This window comes from Ricinus communis, chromosome 8 (assembly GCF_019578655.1).
Source record: "Ricinus communis isolate WT05 ecotype wild-type chromosome 8, ASM1957865v1, whole genome shotgun sequence".
NCBI classification, from domain to species: Eukaryota; Viridiplantae; Streptophyta; class Magnoliopsida; order Malpighiales; family Euphorbiaceae; genus Ricinus; species Ricinus communis.
This window is the reverse complement of record NC_063263.1, coordinates 4,288,987-4,301,947: the sequence shown is the minus strand read 5'-3', so window position 1 is coordinate 4,301,947 and position 12,961 is coordinate 4,288,987. Positions and strand designations below refer to the sequence as shown.

Genomic DNA, 12,961 nt, shown 5'->3' with positions numbered 1-12,961 from the left:
GAAGAAGAATCGTGGGACATTCTCTAAAAGCCCTTACCTACCTCTTTGGATGAATGGCTGTCCTGTCCTCCCCATGTGGGACTCCTCAACCTTAGCACAAAGGTCATCTTCAGTGACCCACTTTAGGATAACCCCATTAAACAATGCATTCTTCAAAATTATTTCCCATTTATTATTCGGTTACATTATTGACACAGATAACCAATCAGATTTTTCCTCATCCTACCCACCTAACCTTTGTTCACTAGGGCATCCTTTCTTTCCGTATCAACTATGAAGAAAGTCGCATTTCTCTCTTACCATACCAATCAAAATGGGGCAGGAGGCAGCAGCTTTCAGCTACAGGAAGATATTAATCACATATTCAGTCATTACAGCGACTGCTTGCCACTTACTCACCATGATATTACGATAAAAGAACACCTCAAAACCAGAAAAAAAATTTAGACATGCCAATGCATTGCGGCTACTAGTCGTTAGAATTGATACTGGCAGAGCTTATAGCAAAAATAGATCGCAGATTTCGAAACATGAGAAACAAAGGCATCTAATCAATAATCATAGTGAAGCTCAGGTGCCCTGACCTTCAACGGATTCCGCGTTTTTAGGGCATAAGTGGAACAACAACGGAGATGTAGACAAACAAGAGTAGAGTACATCATGATGGCATCTACAAAATCTGTCCTATCACAGCAACTATGAGCAATGAAACATAGAGAAGTTATAGCTAGCAATCCAACCATCAAATGCTTTGACCCGATGATATCCGATTACATGAGTTGCATATGCCTGACCATATAGGAAGATTCTTGCTTGATGAACCATCTCACATGAATTGAGGAATTCACACTAAATTCAAATAGCAGGATCCACATTTTATATAAGATGGTCCCCCCTGATCTATTCCCTTGTTATATGTATGCAAGTCTTCAGTGGAAAAGAAAAAGAAACACCATAACGAATTTGTCTATGCTACTGCTTAAAAATTTGTGCCTATTGGTTTGCTACAAAGTTATAGGCGTATGCAATAACTGATTTGCCATCCATGTCCATGCATCTTAATATTCACTTTAAATGGTAGAAGAAACACAAAATTTGCTTGTATTGTATCCATTAAGGGGCGTATTATTGTTATGTTGGATACAAATATTCAGTAATCAGCTCCTAGGCTGTGAAAATGAACGAAATGCCACTAATTCATTTGGGACAATATATGGTAGAATTGATCAAGACCAATCTACTTCATTCTTTTGCGAACTTCATAGAAATAGCTAAAGATCACAACGGCAGCAGCAACTGCAACCCCAACTGCACTTTGCGCCAATATTACACTGTCCTTTGCAATTACCTTGGATCCAGAGGAACTTGGGGTGAACCCCAGTTCTGAAAGTCTCTTATGTGATTCTGCATAGTCTTTAAAAAACGCCTCCTCATCCTGGCATCCACCAAATTTGCATAAAAGAAATTATGCTACATATTATGAACCAGGATATACACCAACCCAAGATTTGTGTATTTATTACATATGATTCTAGGTCACATTTAGGCTATGTTTGGTTTAGGAGGCTGGAAAAGGGCATGGATTAGAATTTCGAAAACAGTATATAGACTATGTATGTTTCCCTCCTATTTTGCACCTAATCATAATGTAATCAAAATTCATCCTTCCTACTTCCTGTCCTCTCAAACTAACAGAAACATTGAGATGTTCCAGAAAAAGGAATATAAACTCATGCTGAGAAGGACAGGGGCAGATTCACATTAACCAAATCAGCTCTAATCTCCACCCATTTTGCATGGAAAAGAAACACCTTGCAGAGGTTGGCAGGGAACTAAAATAACTTATCTGAACACTGGCTCATCATAATTTACTTTTTCAAACTGATCCCAATTTTATTTATTCCAAGTCGATTGGTTTTTGCATGTCATGAGTAGATTAGACAATCCCACTACAGTATGACAGTAAACCTCCTAATAGGTGAAGCTAAAAATATTAGATGCAAAAATTAGACACAGACAGTTTTTATCTGTCCATGCTAATTGTAATTCTGAATGTCACCACATGGTCGAATTTTAACAATCACACAGTAAATATTGGTTTATAATTAAAGTAGAATCTCTTTTTACCTTAGCATACAGCTCAACATAAGGACGAAACTCAGGGTCTTCCAACAAAGCCTTGTCAGTTGGAAGTTTCAACAGCCCCTCTGTCTCCCCCTTCAGCAGTTCCCTAAAACCGCCAATAAATGCAGATAGATAAATTTGAATTCATAGATTCTATAACAAAGGGTGAAACATTTTGCTACTCTCGGTTCAAATCTTACACAAAATACGAGTTATCAAACTTCAGAGGCTCCTTGGTCCAAGGGCCATCAAAACCTGATCGCTCGGGATGTGCCCTTCCCTATATAATAATAGCCAACAAAACAATTATATCTTTGTATATAACTGATTACCAACTAGATAAAAACAGCTATTAGATGATAAGTACCAGAGTGTGACCCCCTGAGAGTGCCACTATATCTTTGTCACACAGACCCATTCGGTGAAAGATATCCCTTAAATGTGGTGGACCTACCATAAAATTCAGACCCTGCTTAGTTGCACGCAAAAACATATAGCTTACAGACAGGCCTACACAACTATGCATGATATGGAAGTACTTCTCTTAAGAATCCATTAACACTAAGTTACAGAATGGAAACAAAAAAAAGAGCATTAGCATAAAATTGCTTAATACATGAAATCTACTTTCTGAAATCCGGAGCCACAGATCAACATTGTATTTCTATGACTTTGCACTCAACTGAAGAGTTTCAACTGATAAATTATATGAAGGATAAACAATATCGATTCCGGCAATTGTATGGCAACTATTTGATAACACTGACTAATAATCCTTAGAAAGTAACTTTTAAAAGAAAATTACCAAAACGCAGTAGTAATATTTGCATTGTATGAGATAACTGAACAGATTTGCAAGAGCACTCCTACCAACTATAAAGTTTATATGCATTTTAGGAGTAGGCATGAAAGAACCCTCAGATACACAGTAATAAATGAACACTGCCTAATTTAACTTTCCGAGGCCTTTTCTCTATCCTCAAACAACACCTAGTTTAATTTTCCTCTCCGAGACACAATTTTAATATTTCTCGGTCAATGACATAATATAAAATACTCATTTCTTACTTATTTTCCTCCCTTTAACATGATTCAACAAAATTAATACCACAAACCATTGTTATACAATTATTATGTACAGTAATAATCAACAAAAATTTCAATGCCAAATCCAAAAAAGAAAATTAAAATATAGAAGCTGCAGAAGTAGACAACTAGTTCTTATTTAATGCTTACAATATATAAGAATTCAATTCCCAAATATTTAAAATATATAAATATAAATATATATCCTCGTGTGAGGGACTATTAATGTCTTATGAAGTCAAGAATTCCAGTTAGGCTAGGAATACAAGGGATAGCCCTGTAAACCAAAATAGATCTTGTATTTATAGCATCCTAAGGGGAAACAAGCATTTAACTGATTGAACTGCTTTGATCATTTGACTTTCTTGAAAGAGGGAAAATAGTGGGAATGCAGCTAGAAAAAAGCGAAAAACTCAAACTTCCACTCAACTCTGGTTGCAAGAAATATCACAATAGAGAGAGACTAAATGCTGTAAACTAGGAATAGTTGGAATTTTCTTATGTTTCCTATTAGTCAAACACCAAAGTATTATGTTATTTTCTACTGCTTTACCTGATGCTTTCTCACAATATTAAGTCTCTTGAGATGTGTTAGATATAAATGAATAAAATTAATTACAAAGTTAGACCTCTAAATTGTTTCACAACCCCATCTCAATGATAAGACTATTTCGAAACAGCAAATTCACAAAGAGTAAGACCAAGAGACTGTTCCAACCAATATGCTTTCAGTCTTATCTAATATGAACCCCTCATCTATTAGTATTAATATTTTTGTTAGCAATGTTAGCAGACATTTTGAATAATCTCCAATAATATGTAAGTTTTGATGATATTGCAGTTTATTGTTGATCCAATTGAAAGTGCAATTTGCAAACCCCTAACTGCTGCCTTTCACTCTGATTAGCTTGAACTAAAGTCTGTATTTCTTGAAGCTTAGATCCCTATATTAATAGGAAACCAATCCTGAAATTTTAAATAGAAATCTACTATACCCATCTCCTAAGTAGAATTCCATAGGCAACTTCTTGATGCAGCTGCACATTTGTGAATAGGACATTAAGACCTTTAAACAACAATTCAAGTTGCAGGATATTTCAGCGTGCTCTATGTCCCATTTAGAAAAAGAATGATAAAACGCTGAAGTTCTAGACAACAATGAGCAACACAGCAACTTAAGAACATTTCCAACACACACAGGAGGACATATTAGGATATAAAGGTGTTCCAAGTATTTAACTTAACCAAATCCAAGCCTCGACTTGAGCTAAGCCCTTGAGGTTTGGTTAGACAGAGTTCCTGCATCAAGTATGACTGTGCACATCAGATTTCAGTCACTTGATTTCAACTGCTATACAAACAAGCAACGATATCGGCAGAATCTGGATGGGACCCATTACAGAAATCAAGACTTAAAGTACTAAGAAGAAACTTTCTTTTTCATCTGAATCCACAAGTACAAGAGGACTCAGGTAAAGCATTGACAGTAGAGGTGTCAACATAAGCCCACACAGACATGAGGTCAGGTTAAGCAATTGTGGTCCTATTTAGAAACAGTAGACTGCAAAACAAGCCTGAAACATGTGAGCACAAATATCATACTTAGCAAACTGAAGTATCTATATAATATAGAACTGAAGCTGTGAGCCTGTGATAAATGAGATCAATATAGAGATATATTCTAGTCAAAATGTAAAGCAAGTGGCAACTGAATGATAAATACAGAATGAATTTCTTGAACTAAGATTAAAAGAGTAAAGCAGGCTTTGAGCCTGAATTAATGAATCCTTAAAGTTCCTTGATCAAACATATTAACAACCTCAGTATATCATGCCCTTTTACCAGAAACAACAGGAGGGGAAGGAGTATACCAACTTGTAGAGAAGAGATGCAGCAAGTACTTCGACTACTAATTGGACCCTTTAATAATGTAATTTGTAATGTGAGTAAAGAATCCGAAAATCTTATATTCAATCCGAAAATCTTATATTCTTTTAATCAAGGGAGTTAGACCTATATATATATACACAGTATATACAATCCTAATCTAAGTAGAATTAGGACTCTTAATTAAATTAGTCTTCTAATTACTATATACAATCCTATACAACTTTCATAACACTCCCCCTCAAACTGGAGCATAAATATTAATCATGTCCAGCTTGTTACAGAGATAATAAACTCGAATCCCATTAAGAGCCTTCGTGAAAGTATCTCCTAGTTGTTCTCCTGTCTTAACATAACCTGTGGAAATCAAACCTTACTGAATCTTCTCATGAACGAAATAAAAGTCAATCTCAATATACTTAGTTCGTTCATGAAATACAGGATTTGATGCAATGTAAAGAGCAGCTTGGTTATCACACAACAACTTAGCCGGTACTGAAGTTTTAAGTCCTACTTCAGTAAAAGATGTATATCCACATTATTTCATATATTGACTTGGCTATAGCTCTATACTCTGATTCCGCATTTGAACGTGAGACAACATTTTGCTTCTTACTTTTCCATGAAACCAAATTCCCTCCAACAAATACAGAATAGCCTGTAGTAGATCTTCAATCATCCTTGGACCCGCCCAGTCAGTATCTAAAAAACATTCAATTCTATTATAACCATGATTACCATATAATATTCCTCGCCCAAGTGCTCCTTTTAAGTAGCACAAAATTTGTTCGACAGTTGTCCAGTGATTAACTGTTGAAGAGGACATGTACTGACTCACCACACTAACTGAATATGCAATATCTGGAAGAGTCACAGTAAGATAATTCAACTTCCCAACCAATCTTCTATATCTCTCAAGATCTTTAAATAACTCATCATCATTTGTGAGCTGCAAATTAGGAACTATTGGAATATTGCATGGCTTAGCTCCCAACTTTCCTATCTCGGACAACAGGTCAAGTACATATTTCCTTTGAGATAAAAATATTCCCTTCTTACTTCGTATTACCTTAACACCCAAGAGGTATCTCAACATTCCCAAATATTTAGTATGAAACTGAATGTGGAGAAAATATTTAAGGGATGAAATCTCTGTAGTGCCACTCCCAATAATGACAATATCATCCACAAACACAACTAACAGAATGATACCTACAGCAGAATGCTTGAAGAAAATAGAATGGTCCAACTTACTTTTCTTCATGTCAAACTTCTCAACTGCTTGACTAAACTTTCCAAACCAAGCACGAGGCCTTTGCTTCAATCCGTATAGAAACTTGCGAAGATAGAAAACTTTCCCATACTCCCCCTGAGCAACAAAGCCAAGCGGTTGCTCCATATAAACTTCCTCCTGAAGATCCCCATGGAGAAAAGCATTCTTGATATCTAATTGATGAAGAGGCCAATTATAAGTAGCCGCCATAGAAATAAACAATCTTATGGAAGTCATCTTAGCAACAGGAGAAAATATATCGAAATAATCTACTCCATAAGTTTGAGCATATCCTTTAGCAACAAGACGGGCTTTTAATCTTGCAATGGATCCATCAAGAATGACTTTAATAGCAAATACCCATTTACACCCAATAGCTTTCTTAGCTGCAGGCAAATCAACTAAGGTCCAAGTACCATTATCCTGTAAAGCACTCATCTCCTTAAATTAAGCCAACCAGGGTGAGAAAGGGCTTCTTTAACAGCCTTAGGAATATATATAGAATCTAGAGATACAATAAAAGAAGAGGAGGACGACAATTGATTATAAGACACAAAGGAAGACATTGGATAAGTGCATGTATGCTTACCTTTACAAAGAGCAATAGGAAGATCATCATTAGAGACTGGATTTGACAACGAAGGAGTTGGTTCAGAACATGGATCCGGAGGGGTTGATCACCGAGAATAAACTTGTACTATAGGTGGCTTAGGTTTATCAAGAGTAGGTGTAACAGTATAAATTACAAAATCCTCATCCTCCCCCTGACTTAAAGGAGGAGTAGATGGAAAGAAAGGTGTATCTTCCAGAAAAGTAACATCAACTAACAAGATATCTGTTAAAAGAAGGTCAGTAACATCTATATCCTTTTTTAGCACGAAAATAGCCAAGAAAAACACACTTCAAAGATTTTGGATCTAGCTTGGTAACCTGAGTACGAACATCCCAAACAAAGAATGTACACCCAAATATCCTAGGCTCAACAGGAATCAGTGTTTTAGTTTGGAAGGATTATGATACGTACTCCTTAGCATTATCACTTCTCAATATTTGTACAGAAATATTAAATTATGTTGTAATTTCAGCACAAAAAGTAGAAAAATGAGAAAACACCTCCGAATAGTTTTTCATTAAATATAACAATGTCATACGAGAGTAATCATCAATAAAAGTAACAAAATACTTATATCAAGTTTTGGACTCAATGGAACATGGACCCCAAACATCTGAATGGACTAACTCAAAAGGAGCACTAGCTCGTTTATTGACTCTAGGACTTGAACTAAGAAGATGATGTTTAGCAAACTGACAAGACTCGCAATTTAATGAAGACAGACTCTGAAACTGAAGACAAAGTTGTTTTAGCACATGGAGAGATGAGTGGCCCAACCTACAATGTGCTTCAAAAGGGGTCATCACTCCAAAATAGACTATAGATCTTGCAATTTGTGTATCAAGAATGTAGAGACCCCCAGACTCATGTCCCTTACCAATAATCATCTTCGTCGTAAGATCGTGAAATAAACAATGATCAGGAAAAAATGAGACAACAGTTAAGACTGTGAGTGAGTTTACTTACATAAATTAAATTAAATGATAGTTATGATAAACTAAGAACTGATGATAAAGAAAATGACGGTGTGGCATTAATTGCGTCAGACCCAATAACACAAGATGTTGACCCATTTGCTAAAGTAACTGGAGAGGTAGATTTATGTGACTGAAAGGTAGAAAATAATTTTGCATTACCTGTCATATGATTTATAGCACCAGAATCAATGACCCATTTCGAAGAGGAGGAAACAAGACATGTATTGGATTTACCTGATTCAACAATGGTAGAAATAGGAGGAGATTGAGTTTTTAATGATTCTTGGTACTGGACAAAATATTGCATACTCATCTGCAGATACCATTACAGGCTTCTCAGAGGTATCCATGGTGGATGTAACATTGGCAGACTGAGTTTTCTTATACTGCAACTTCCTGCAATCTCGTCTCATATGTCCTAGTTTATGACAGTAGTGACACATTATCTCTCCTGACTCTTGTCCACAAGTATTAGTATACCTGTCATAGTTGCTAGATACTATCATTTTACTACCATTCCCGATCTTATATTATTGTCTTCCTGATTCATATGTAGTATTGCGACTAACCCGGACAATACTAAGCTGAACAGGTGAAGAATTTTTTGTACAAAGGACTCTACTAAAAACCTCTTGTAAAGAGGAAATTTATGAACTGGAAAGACTCTGAGATTTAGCAGTCTCAAATTCCAGAGGGAGTCCGTCTAAAAAACTCATCAAAGCCATCTTTTCACGTTGAGCTTGTTGAATAGTTATATTATTACTAAATGAAAGCAACATATTAAGTTCTTCATATGTTTTCTTGAAATCCATAAAATAGTTGGTGAGAGACTTATCACCTTTCTACGCCCTATGAAATGCTTTACACACATCATAAATTCGAGAAGCATTACCCTTTTCCAAATATGGGAATTCTAAATAACTCATTAATTGTTTGACTGTCCTACAATGAGTAGCCATACCAACCACCTCATTATCAATAGAATTACGTATCTGTAAAAACAAGCGAGCATCTTCTCTCATCCAAGGTAGTCTAGAATCCTCTTTTGGAGGATCATCAGTCAAATGGCTATCCATAGAAATATTTAGCAAATATAACTCAATAGTTTGACGCTAATAAAGATAATTTGTAGCATTAAGTTTATATTCCGTAATTTTTGACATCACCGGAACCACATCAGAAACAACCACAGCCTTTTTCTCAGCCATATTTTATGAAGAACAAATCCAAATATAGAAAACAAATTCTGCCTACAGAAAATTTCCGAAAAAATCAAACCTGTACTAAAAAAATCTCATACCATGACTGATGCTGACCTAAACAGGTACACAAACAAGTTGTGGAAGTCAAGAGAAGTCAACCAAGACAAACCGGAGCAATTTCTGGTTCCAGATGCACCTCCACGCATCCGGCACGTGTTACTGTAGCAGAAAGCTTGTGGCGGCGCTTGGGAGTCACGCACAGGGTTTCCAACGACGAAACTTCAGACATAGGCTGATTGGCGGTAGGCGCTTCCCCAGGTTCAGGCGGTGAGAATAGCAAACTGCCGGAGAAGGGGGACCCGAGACACCCTAACTTAGTTACCCAAAAAAAAAAATGGTGGCTGCTACGTTAGGCAGCAGCAGGACCAGAACCCTCTCTACAAACCAGGCTCTGATACCATACAATTTGTAATTTGAGTGAAGAATCCGAAAATCTTATATTCTTTTAATCAAGGGAGTTACACCTATATATATATACACAATATATACAATCCTAATCTAAGTAGAACTAGGACTCTTAATTAAATTTTAGTCTTCTAATTACTATATAAGATCTTATACAACTTCCATAACAATTAAGAATGAAGTATTACTTGGGCATTGCAGTAATTTACTAGCTTAAACATTGTACCACATGCAAGAAAAATGACCTGAAAGGCTGAAACCTATGGATAATCTCTTTCTCTCTCACCACACACACACACACACAAACACACACATAACTTGTCAATCAAACAAACATTTCAAGTTACAGTTGCCAATTTTGGCTATTAAATATGTAAACTAAACATAGGAAACTTAAGAATGCAACACATGATCAATTGTTACACTACTAGTCTACAACACCTACTTGCATAAAAGTAAATTAAAAAAAAAAAAAAATGTTCAACACACTATCTTCCTTAATGTTATATAGATAATCTGTCTTCATCCTCCAAGATTTAGTAATGAAGTTCAGAGATTATTATTTGCAGCATTACTTTAGAAAAGCTATAACTCTGAGAGTCAGGACTTGTCATTAACAGAACTTAACATAAAAGCTTAGTACACATGGATTCATAGATGGAAGAAGTGAGAATTAGTTAAACATTGAAAATACCTTGTTTAGCATCTGGAAGCCTCCCTTCCCTGGGAGAGATTTTGGAGTCCTTAAAGAGAATAAAGAATATATTATATCATACACTGTCAAGCAGGCAGAACTTCAAGAAACGACACAATCAGATACCTTTCTGCCAGGAACAAAGTTAATGGAAGGGCCTCCAGTGACCTCAACTGCAACAACACCTGCAAGCTAAAAGTAGAAGTATCTATTATAAGTCAACTCACCCCTCATTTGCAAAACCCATGTTAGTTTCCCAAGTATTAAAGCTATTAATGTCAATAAATAACAATCATCACTAAAGTCTAAAATATCAACAAGATGGTCTCTTTCTCTCTGGTCACACAGAAGTGACTAGATGTGAAAGCCATTCATTAGGGGAGGTAATCAATCATGGAAAAATAATCCATCATCTAGTATTGAGCTCAAATCTTGATGGACTACTAAAACCAATATGGAGTTGTACGCCACAGTATATCCAATTGTTTGGAATAAATCATACCTAAGAATCAAATTCTTGCAAAATCACATCAATTTTTTTGGCATCATTTCATTCCTTTTCCAAATCCCATTCTTTTTTTAATTTTAGTTGAAAGAATTAAATTATAGCAACTATGGATTTTCCAGCCATAAGAATTTACTAAATTTAATTCAATTGAATTTAATTTTATGCTATGATAAAAGATTAGGTGCTGAATTGTGCTCCTATATTAGCAACTAAAAAAAATTAGGTAATAAAATACATATAATTAAATAAACAATCACCTGGTATAAATCCGCATAAGTAATCCTTGGATGTTTAGCTTTCACTTCCTCTATAAAAAAAAAAAAAAAAAAAAACAAAACAAAACAAAACAAAACAAAACAAACATTGTTAAATACGTGCATGCACATAATCTAACATAAATAAGGATTTTTTTTTATAAAAAAAAAAACAGACCGCAAAAGTCAAGAGCAATTTTCAAGCCATTGTTAGAGCCATGAGAGTACTCCTCTTCGTTCCTTATAGAGCCGTTAGGTCCACCAGTTTTTGTGTGCTTATCGTAGGTTCCTGCATCGTGCCATCTTCACAAACGCAACAACAACAACAACAACAACAAGAATCCATTTATTCATCAATCAGTCGATTAAAGAAAAGAAAGAAAAAAGGAACCAAGAGAATGGTTAGTAAGTTACGCTAAGCGAAGCATGATAGGAGCGCAGTTCTTGTAAGCGATAAGAGCACGGAGATCGCGACGTGCCTTGTCTATCTCCTTCATGTACTCTGTGTCAACTACCGGTAACGACATCGTTTTTTTGGCGGAGTAGTGTAAGTTTCTCTTTTCCGATGCTGCTAAAACGTTAGAGAAGAAATGGTCAGATTTTATATGAATAGAAATTTGGGAGATTTTTGCTTTTTTTATTATTATTAAAATTATTTTGATAAGCTGAAAAGCAGCCAATGGTCTTAGATTAGATAGATAAAAAAACTGACTCAGTTATGATCAGATGTGACTGCGCCTACGTTTTCTATCTAGCGAATGCCAAGTGATTGGTGCGTATGCTTTACACTTGCTGATCAATTCTAGTTTTTATTATTTTATTACATTTCGTTACAGAACTTTCTGTAATTAATTTTTTTATTCATATATTTTGCAGGTGATTTATTAATTATTATACTTTAACTGAACTGGTAAAAGTATAGCAGTATTATATATCAAGGGGACAAGGACTCTTAACCTAATCTCTTACAGATATTCTTAACATATGTCCAAAACAAGTTAAGATAGATATTTCAAAAAAATTCACTAAGTTAAGATAGAATTATTTTAAATTGTTATTAATTTATGACTTAATTACCTAAAACAATCTATATTTTTACATGTTTATTAATCTTAACTTGTAATATAAATTTTATCATCTTAAATCACATACCAAAATTACTATCGTAATATTTCTGGTGAAATAATATAACATTGAGTCAAGAAATAAATCACCTCTTAGACATTTAATATCTCTTATAACGTGTTGGTTATTGTTATTGTTTTTTATTTTTTATTTTTTAAAATAAAAAACAAAATGTGATTATTAAAATTGTTTTTATTTTTTTTCTAAAACTTTTAGTATAGTGTTTAAGAAGATTATTTTTAATAGACCACTAAATGTTAGTATTACAATTTTTATTTTTTATTTTTTCTCTTCAATTTTCCTTCTCTTTTTTTTTTTCATTTTTCTCTTACCACATCTTATATCTTTTTTATTTTATTTTTTCATTGCATTCTTATGTAGAATCAAATTTAAGAAAGAAAATTTTAAAAAAAATAAACAACTAGAAGATATAAATAAAAGAAAAATGGAACTTTCACGACATGAATAATAAAAGAATACTAATGACTAGCAATGGAGACATATAGAATATAAATAAAAATATATTATGTGATATATAAGTATTTCCTAAATAGAAACATTGTTAATTTTGAATAGATCTTTAAACTATAATCAAGTATAAGAAATTCAAATTGATGTATTATGCTAATTATTGAGACTAGTTATTATTTTCTCGAGTGACAGTTTCTTTAGTTTCTCTTACTCTAACTGCTAGTTAGATGCATAGCGCTGCAGATTGCATTGAATTGAAAAGCCAGAGATCGTAAAAACGTT

The 12,961-nt window shown here is 34.4% G+C and overlaps 1 protein-coding gene across 2 annotated transcripts; it reads right to left on the bottom strand.

Moving 5' to 3' along the window:
* Positions 1-1,075: 1,075 nt before the first annotated feature.
* LOC8263921 (L-ascorbate peroxidase 3) lies at positions 1,076-11,743 on the bottom strand. Of its 2 annotated transcripts, XM_002530777.4 has the most exons (9): positions 11,498-11,721; positions 11,262-11,386; positions 11,087-11,136; positions 10,448-10,513; positions 10,322-10,370; positions 2,492-2,574; positions 2,325-2,404; positions 2,128-2,230; positions 1,076-1,435 (listed from the first exon to the last, which is right to left on the bottom strand). In XM_002530777.4, the coding sequence occupies exons 1-9, from the start codon at positions 11,608-11,610 to the stop codon at positions 1,238-1,240; spliced, it is 867 nt and encodes a 288-aa protein (XP_002530823.1). In that variant the 5' UTR covers positions 11,611-11,721; the 3' UTR covers positions 1,076-1,237. The 2 variants fall into 2 exon arrangements, with proteins under 2 accessions (XP_002530823.1, XP_048234686.1); XM_048378729.1 differs by lacking the exons at positions 1,076-1,435; positions 2,128-2,230; positions 2,325-2,404; positions 2,492-2,574 and adding an exon at positions 2,581-6,543 and having other exon boundaries at positions 11,498-11,743.
* Between the last annotated feature and the right edge of the window lie 1,218 nt (positions 11,744-12,961).